This window comes from Talpa europaea (assembly GCF_964194135.1).
Source record: "Talpa europaea genome assembly, chromosome: 1".
In the NCBI taxonomy this organism is placed as follows: Eukaryota; Metazoa; Chordata; class Mammalia; order Eulipotyphla; family Talpidae; genus Talpa; species Talpa europaea.
The window spans coordinates 34,260,630-34,269,210 of NC_140073.1; the positions used below are offsets into that span (position 1 = coordinate 34,260,630).

At 43.5% G+C, this 8,581-nt stretch overlaps 1 protein-coding gene across 1 annotated transcript in view; it reads left to right on the top strand.

Annotated features, from left to right (window-relative positions):
- AMPD3 (adenosine monophosphate deaminase 3) overlaps nt 1-6,174 on the top strand; it is a gene marked incomplete at both ends in the record, with an annotated part of 40,167 nt that extends 33,993 nt beyond the window's left edge. Inside the window, 5 exons of the mRNA XM_084238048.1 lie at nt 766-929; nt 1,932-2,052; nt 3,148-3,321; nt 3,963-4,073; nt 5,998-6,174. Coding sequence (XP_084094174.1) covers nt 766-929; nt 1,932-2,052; nt 3,148-3,321; nt 3,963-4,073; nt 5,998-6,174 — 747 coding nt within the window. The remainder of the gene's footprint in view (nt 1-765; nt 930-1,931; nt 2,053-3,147; nt 3,322-3,962; nt 4,074-5,997) is intronic.
- Between the last annotated feature and the right edge of the window lie 2,407 nt (nt 6,175-8,581).

Sequence of the window (8,581 nt, forward strand, 5' to 3'; positions counted from 1 at the left end):
CCTCTATGTAGTGGCTGAAAGGTTGTGTCTTCCACAGGTACATTCTTGGTCAGGGCCTGACCTCTGCAACCAGGGGACTAGGAAGCCTGTTGCTAGGGTGGGGCCTCTAGGGGCATATTTTGGGCCCCATTCGAAGGAGCAGAGTCTCCCAAGGATCCCCTCACGCTCCATCCTGGGAGTTGAGCTCAGCCTTAAAAGAGGCCCTCTTGGATGGGGCCCACCTTAGCCTGTTTATAAGGCATCCCTTTTCTTGGGGTCACACCTGGGGTATGCTCTAGGGTATCCTTCACCTACAGCCCTAGAGTCCAGACCCTGAGCTGGTGCGCATTCACCAGCTGATCTTCTCACTTGGATTAGCTCCTTAGCTGCTTTGGCCATGGTATGCTCACAACAAAGTCCTTCCTTACAGCCTCTCTGAGTATCTAATTAGCTTATGTGTGGTAAGTGCCTCAAACAGGGTCTGAGGTGTGGCAGGTGCATGGGAAATAAGTGCCTCTGCCCCCCTCAGAGTTGTCACTGCTGCTAGTGGCAGGCAAAGGACCAGTGGTGACTGCAGCAGTGAAGAGAGGAGAGGGAAGGGGAGAAGCGGGGAGGAGAGGCTGCTGCTACCCTACAGTGCTGGCTTCCTCCTTGGTGCAGCAGTGGGGTGGGTGGTAGGTATGGCTGGCAGGCTGTGGGGTCCCAGTTGAGATGTGAATCTGAGGGGCCTGGATTCAAGGCCCCTCATTGGCCTTGGCTTGATGCAGGACCCCTTTTCCTGCATAGGTGACGGGGTTCGACAGTGTGGATGATGAGTCCAAGCACAGCGACCACATGTTCTCGGACAAGAGCCCCAACCCAGACATCTGGACCAGCGAGCAGAACCCGCCCTACAGCTACTACCTGTACTACATGTATGCCAACATCATGGTGCTCAACAACCTCCGCAGGTGGGTGAGCCCGGTCCTTGCACACGTCCCCATGCTCTTACACCTCACACCAGGGATGCACCCAGCACATGTGTCCACAGGGACAGGGCCTGGAGGCATCCCCATTAGGACACTGACGTGATATTTCATACAGCCCATCCCTCACAGCTGTACATACATGTGTTCACACACTCATCCATACCTACCTGTGTCACCTGTCTGCGCCTGATAGGATAGACACATCACATAGGAGCACATATTCCTGTTATCTTACCCCCTACCGACTGTGTTCACACATGCTGTTATTCATTTAACAAATCATTACACCCTTTCTTCAGAGCTCCTGTCCTAGGCACTAAACATACAATGGGAAGACAAGAGAGTAATCCATGCCCTCAGGAGCTCCTATCCAGTTTCTTGCAGGCCCAGCCCCAGCAGAACTCTCTCTCTCTCTCTCTCATGCCACATGGGTCCTCACCGCTCAACCCATGGCAGTGCTAGATGGTGGAGGGGGATCTTTTGAATGGGATCAAGATGGAAAAACCTGGTGCTGGGGGAGGCTGTCCTGGGCTGGGGTTTGGGAGATAGGGGCTCTAGGGCTATCCTGCGCCGACCTGCTCAGCGGCTTCTACCATCTGGCTCTCTGGGATTGCCCATTTACTAGCAAAGTTGGACTGGGTGGTTTTTCATGGCCTTCTCTGCCCTGAAGTCTATGAACCTGGGACCCAAGATGAGTAGGGAAAAGAGAATTGTGGGCAGAGGACAGAGCAGACTCTTTCTACCGCGGTCATCCTCTCCGTTCCCAGCATATGGTGTCTCTTTGTTCTGAGGAGCTTTGGGCCTGGGCTTCTGCATTTTGGGAAAGGTACTTCTCAAGATGTCCTATGTCAGCTGTGCTGACTTTGACATGGGTAACTGTCCCCTGGAGTCGGCCCTGAGCAAAGGTGCAGACTCCAGGCCAGTGGGGCCCCAGTAGGGTAAAGCACAGGTCCTTCTTGATGAAGAGCTTTGCTTTTCCTGCAGGGAACGAGGCCTGAGCACGTTCCTATTCCGGCCTCACTGCGGGGAGGCTGGCTCCATCACCCACCTGGTGTCTGCTTTCCTGACTGCTGACAACATTTCCCATGGGCTGCTCCTCAAGAAGGTAACCAGGCTGCTCCAGAAAACCTTCCCTACAATAGCAGTCCTGTCCAGGGCTCCCCTGGGGGGGCAGTGGGAACACCTGGACTTCTGTCTACCCCTGGGAGTCTCCAGCCAGAGATGCTAAAAGGCTGGAACCTATTTCTGGGCTGGGCTGTCTGGAATCATCTTGGTTTCATGCTTAATTATGAAAATAGTATAATCAACACCACAGTTTGAATTAAATGGAAAAAAAAAACCCGTCTTTTTCTATTACTTTAACAGAAATAGTCATTATTAGCTTTCTGATATTTCTCATTCCCATCTTTTTTTTTTTCTAGAGTATATTATCATAATGAGCACAGAATTTTGGTTCCAGCTTTGTCCCTTAACATTGTTTAACAAGCATTCAACGGTTGTTGGACAGATGGCCCACAACTTGGGTGATCTGTAATTGATTCAGTCAGTCTCCAGTTGTTGGACAAAATCCATCTAATTTTTTATTTGTGCAAAAAAAAATGCAAACATGACTTTGTGCATAGTTCAGACACTTCATAGGAATAATGTTTGCTCAAATGCCCCAGCCCCAGCCTTGGGAGGTCTGACCACATTACCCTTCTGTGTGGGGTGGGTGCTACATCAGAAAACCACTCTAGTCTGGCTAAGTCTGCCCCTTCCCATCTCCGAGGAGCTGGACTGTTTACAGTTTCAACCTGACTGTTTGTAGTTACAGCAAGAAAACAACAAAAGCAGGGCATCTCCTGGCCCGCTCCACTGGGGTCAGTGCTGGGAGCTGAGTATGCAGGTTGGGTCTTAACAGCTGCCTTGCTGCCCTGAGCTGTCTCCTGTGGAGCAGAGTGGGCAGGAGGGCAATCCCAGGGAGGGATGTGATTAATGTAAGAATAGATGAGAGATCATTTTAGAGGTGGGACAAAGGAGGTGGTGGTGCTGGGTGTCCTGGCGTTGGGGAACTTAGACTTGGTTAGGAGTTGGGCAGATACTGCATAGACCCCTGGTTTTCACTGCCAAATGCTTCTTCCCTCCCATCCTTTCCACCCTCTTCTCTTCCCAACCTCCCATCTCTGGCATTTGTCACATGAGTTTGTTGGTTCTTTTGCAGAGTCCAGTGTTGCAGTATCTCTACTATCTTGCTCAGATCCCCATCGCCATGTCTCCTCTTAGCAACAACAGTCTGTTCCTCGAATATTCCAAAAACCCTCTGAGGGAATTCCTTCACAAAGGACTGCATGTTTCTCTGTCCACTGATGACCCCATGCAGTTCCATTACACGAAGGTGAGGATTTTAGATGCCTGTAGGTGCCCCCAATAGGGCTGTCCTCCCACTGCAGGGACCTGAGCACATGACTCAGTTCTGCCTTCAGGGTGGGGCTGTGGCCCAGTGAAGATAAGAGGTAATTCCTGGTAAGGAAAGAGTCTTCCTTCAGGGGCCCTCTCTTTGGGAGTCCTCAAGGCATAATGTCATTTCTTTGCCTTTTTCTCTTTTCCCTTGCTTTAACATCAGCTCTGGGATCCTGGTAAAGTTATTTGACCAATTTGTATCTTATTCCTCTCCTTTGTAAAATAGGCATAAAATTGTCTCTATGTCCACCTCTACCTCATTGTGAGAATTCATTATTGTGAGAATTCATAGATTGTGAGTCTAACATAGCATCTGCATTTAGCCTGTGTTCAAATGTTAGCTACCGTTTTTATTAACATTATTACTATTGTTATACTTTGGCTTCTAGAGGGAGAGAGAGGAGGAAGGGAAAGGCAGCATCATACACAAGGGCCAGCCTTTAGTGCCAGTCATCCAGGTGCCAGTCATTAAAGACAAATTGGATCTCAATATCGGATGTTTACAGTTTTGGAAATATGTAAAGCATTGAAATGGCTATTCTGCCACCTAACACATTTACTTTTGTGGGAACTTAGGAGGCACTTATGGAAGAATATGCAATTGCAGCTCAAGTGTGGAAGCTGAGCACATGTGATCTGTGTGAAATCGCCAGGAACAGTGTGCTGCAGAGCGGCCTCTCCCATCAGGTACCGTGGGTGATGGTGTTGCCTTCTGTCCCTCCTGTCCTCTGAACATGTGTACAACAAATGTCTGCTGTGCCGGGCACTTCATAGGCACTGGGATCAGTGATGAATAGAACAAGTAAGGTCTGTCTCACTGACATTCATGTGCTAAGGGAGATCTCTGGAAGTCTCCTGAATTTTCATGCCTGCTCTGTCACCTTTTTCAGACTCTACTCAGATGTCACCTCCTCAGTGAGGCCTTCTCAGATTACCCATTCTAATTTTTTTTGATATTTTTCTTTTTATTATATAAACACATACACGTATATATGCAGATAATGTTGAGAATATTTTTTAAACTTCAAAGAAATATTTTGATTGGAATTTTTTTTAGCTGAAATATTAGACTGTAGAGGAGTTTCTTTTTCAAAATTCAATAGTGTTATTATTTTTTTAAAATAAATTTTATTTTTATATTCCCCATACAATTGCAACCCCCTTATTTTGACCCCAATCCCTCCCCTCCCCACCCCCTACCCCCCATAGAGTGTCTCTGGTTCATAGTTGTTTGTTGATTTTGATTTTCACTTTCTTATAGTTATTCATTTTCCTGGTCCCTTATTTAAGTTTTCTAGATTCCTGCTATGAGTGAGACCATCTGGTATTTTTCTTTTTCTTTCTGGCTTATTTCACTGAGCATGATCCCTTCCAGCGCCATCCATGTTGCTGCAAATTGCATGTGTTTCTCTTTTTTGAATGCTGAGTAATATTCCATGGTGAATATGTACCACATCTTCTTGATCCAGTCATCTATTTTTGGGCATTTGGGTTGTTTCCAAAGCTTAGCTATTGTAAACAGTGCTGCTATAAACATAGGGGTGCAGGTGTTCTTTGGAATTGATGTTTCTGTGTCCTTTGGGTAAATACCTAGGAGTGGAATTGCTGGATCATATGGAAGCTCTATGTTTAGTAGATCCAGAAATCTCCACACAGCTCTCCATAGTGGTTGGACCAGTTTGCACTCCCACCAACAGTGCAGGAGAGTTCTTCTCCACACCCTCGCCAACATTTGTTGCTAGTTTTTTTAATATGTGCCATTTTCACTGGTGTAAGATGGTATCTCATGGTAGTTTTGATTTGCATTTCCCTCAGATTACCCATTCTAAACTAGTCACATACTTGCCATCATTCTCCATCTCTTTGATGTGTGTTACTACTGACCTTGAAATATGTAGTTATATATTTTTCTGCCTTTCCTTCTAGATTGTAGTTTCCATCATTTTGTTCAGATTATCCCTAAGGTCTAGAATAGTCCCTGGAACATAGTAGGTACTCAATGTTTCTTGAGTAGATGAACGGTATCTAGATTAAAAAGTTAGGACCTGAACACCAGCAATTTTTTTTTTTTTTACAGATTCTTAGGTAATTCTGATGGGGAGGCAGGGTTTAGAACCATAGTTCTGGATGATGTCCTTGGGCACCTCCTCTGGTGATGTCACTATATAGGGCGATAGATGCTTATGCAGAGAATACTTAAAGGCTGAAGATTCAATATATGTAGATTGGGCTTCTTGCGCTAACTCTCTGTTGTCTTCCAGACCTGACTTTCTGCCTTTGTCAGTTCTCAGGAGAGTCTCCTTAATTAGTCTTCAGGCCTTCACTTTGCCTTCTCCATCACATGCAGCTCCTGCAGCTCCTATCTTTCCTTTCTGATGAAGGAAAGCATAGTCAGAAATGAAGGGAATGAAAGTAGTTGTTGGGCCAACATTCTTGAGGACAGGGAGGTGGGGGGAATTTTATTAGAGCCCTGTGGGGAAGGATGTTCTGATGAAGTACCTGCTTCAGGGATGCTAATCTGATTTGGTGTGGCTAATGTCAGAGTTGACATGTGGATAGAGAAAGTGAATCTAAGGTAAACTGTTTTATTTGTATTTCTCTTGATCCATAGGAAAAGCAAAAATTTCTTGGACAAAATTATTATAAAGAAGGACCTGAAGGAAATGATATTCGTAAGACCAACGTTGCTCAGATCCGGATGGCATTCCGATACGAGACCCTGTGCAATGAGCTCAGCTTCCTGTCTGATGCCATGAAATCCGAGGAGATCACAGACCTGAATGTATAGGTCCACACTGGACGTGCATTCTTCCTTTTTTATTTCAAGTCTGCTGTGATAAACAGTGGTTAAGATACCAAACTAGGACTTTCCTTCATGGGGAGGATCCCTTCGAAGAACTTTCAAACTAGTGATTTTGGTTGCACTGTTCACTTTAAGATTGAGTATGTTCCCTTTTGTTAATATTTCTGAGTAATAGATGTTGACTACTCCTTGGGGATCTGGGAGCTAGGCACTTGTCTGTACTCATTCCTAATTTTCCAAATATTTCTCTTGAAACCACTAGTGCTTGTGTTGTTGGGGCCCAGATTTGCTACGGTCCAATGCCCACTGACATGAGCTTTGTGTGGTTTTGCCATAGGCCTCTGTAGGCCCTGCAGGCTGGTTGGTAGTTGTTCATTTCAGCCTCTGGCTGGCTAGCTGCCTTAACAAAAATAAACTTCAAAGCTCCCTTTCACAAAGGAGCTACTTTGGGATAATTAAAATAGAAAACTTCCTTCTTGACAACTTATGTTTATGAATTTCTTAAACTTTTATTTAGCTCTCCTCCCTCCTAGTTAGGAAACCAAATGCGCACATTAAACAATCACTCCTATTCTGCAGCTTGGTTTCCTAATCTGAAAAGTTGAGGGTTTTGGATGAGATGGGTGGTTTACAAAAGGGTGTTCTGTGACTCTCCCTCCCAGATCACTTCAGGGTAAGGAAAGGAGGCGGGGTGAGATTCTGGGTGCTGCCTTTACTTCTTCAAAGGGACTTTGCTTTCCTCAGTTTTGCATTGGAGCTTCTACAAGTTTTCATTTGGACTAAGGCCTTTGAAAAGCACAGGACTAGGTGACCTCTGCTTCTTTGACTCTAATATTTTATGATTATAGCCCAATTATCATTTTACTTATGAAGAGTTAGGATCAGAGAAGTGAAATCTGCTTAAGGTCACACAGCCAGTTAGTAATAGGACTAGATTTCTGTACTCCTAATGTAGTCCTTTTCCCATATCCAATAGGCCTCACAAATGTTAATTTTTTTTTCCAGTCACTGTAATCTGGTGCATTTTTTTTTAAAGGTGAAATTTCTCCTTTATCTAATATGCAGACTTCCTCAGAACATATAAGTCATCAGGTAGAAAGCATTTTTAAAGACCAATTTGAATTTAAGCTTTACCAGTATATTCTTTATCTGTGTTATTAGTGCCTGGTACATAGTTAGGTGCTCTATAAATGTATATAGAACAACTAAATGAATTTTTGTTTTGGAAAATTTTTCAGGATATATGTTCTTAGTACTCAACAAGTTGTCCAAGGACCTTCCTATTTCTGTGGGCAAACTCAGATTATTGTCAAGTTAGAAGAACCCTATTTTTGCCTGTGAAAATGCTTATTAGATTGTCTTGTGACTTTATGATGCTTGTGCATCACTGGTTAACTTAGCATATGAAATTAGATATATAGTCTTTTTACTAGGTAAACATGCTATCTTACAGTTAATCATAAAACTGAATAAAAATCCAGCATTTATCTTAGGCATTTATTATTGTTGGAAAGCCACCATTTGTATACATTTGCCCTAACATAGCAAGTATTGTACAGTTTTTCATTGTCACTTTATCTGTATCAAGTATTTGTTTTTAATTATTAAATAAAGTGTGTTAGGACTGTGGTACAATGATAAAACTACTTTAACTTAATACTACTTAAAGCAAATGTTTAAGTTTTTTACTTTAAGAATGGGTATCATGAGAAACTATCAATAATAACTACTAGTTTAGGTTTTACTAAGACTCAGATATGCATGACATCCACTAGGAAAACTCAAAATTTTCAAACTGATGCTCACCAGAGTCAGAAGGTAAACTTTTGCTATCATTTTCTTTAACCTCTGCCTTGTTACAATTTGTGAGCAAAACTACACATAACTCATTTCCTTTCCTTTCTCCTAGATATTACTTTAGTCAGTTCAGCCAATACTTGCTGAATTTTTACCTGTCCTACAAACTTTTCAGCACCTTTTTCTATAGCACTTTGTATTTTCATGACATAATTACCTTTTTTGGAGGGTGAATCCCTACTTTCTTTTAGGTTTGTAGTTGCTTTCAAAGGCAATTGTATACTGGCCCACATTTCTTGAAGAACAATTTTTTTTTTATTAATTTTTGTTTTTTACATCATTGTTCATTTTTAAACAATATTTGCTTCCCCCCACCTCCTCAGGTGTAGTCCCCGAGTTTCCTTCACCAATGCACCCGTGCACCATCACCTCAGTTCCCTGTGCTCCTCCCTCCTCCTCCTCCCCTGCATGAAAGAACAGTTTTTGAGGCATTGTCATCCCTTAGTCTAAAAGGATCAAGTTCATGTTATGGTTTAATTCAACCTGCATCATTGAAATGATCAATTCCATTGCTCTTTGACACATGAAAACAAAT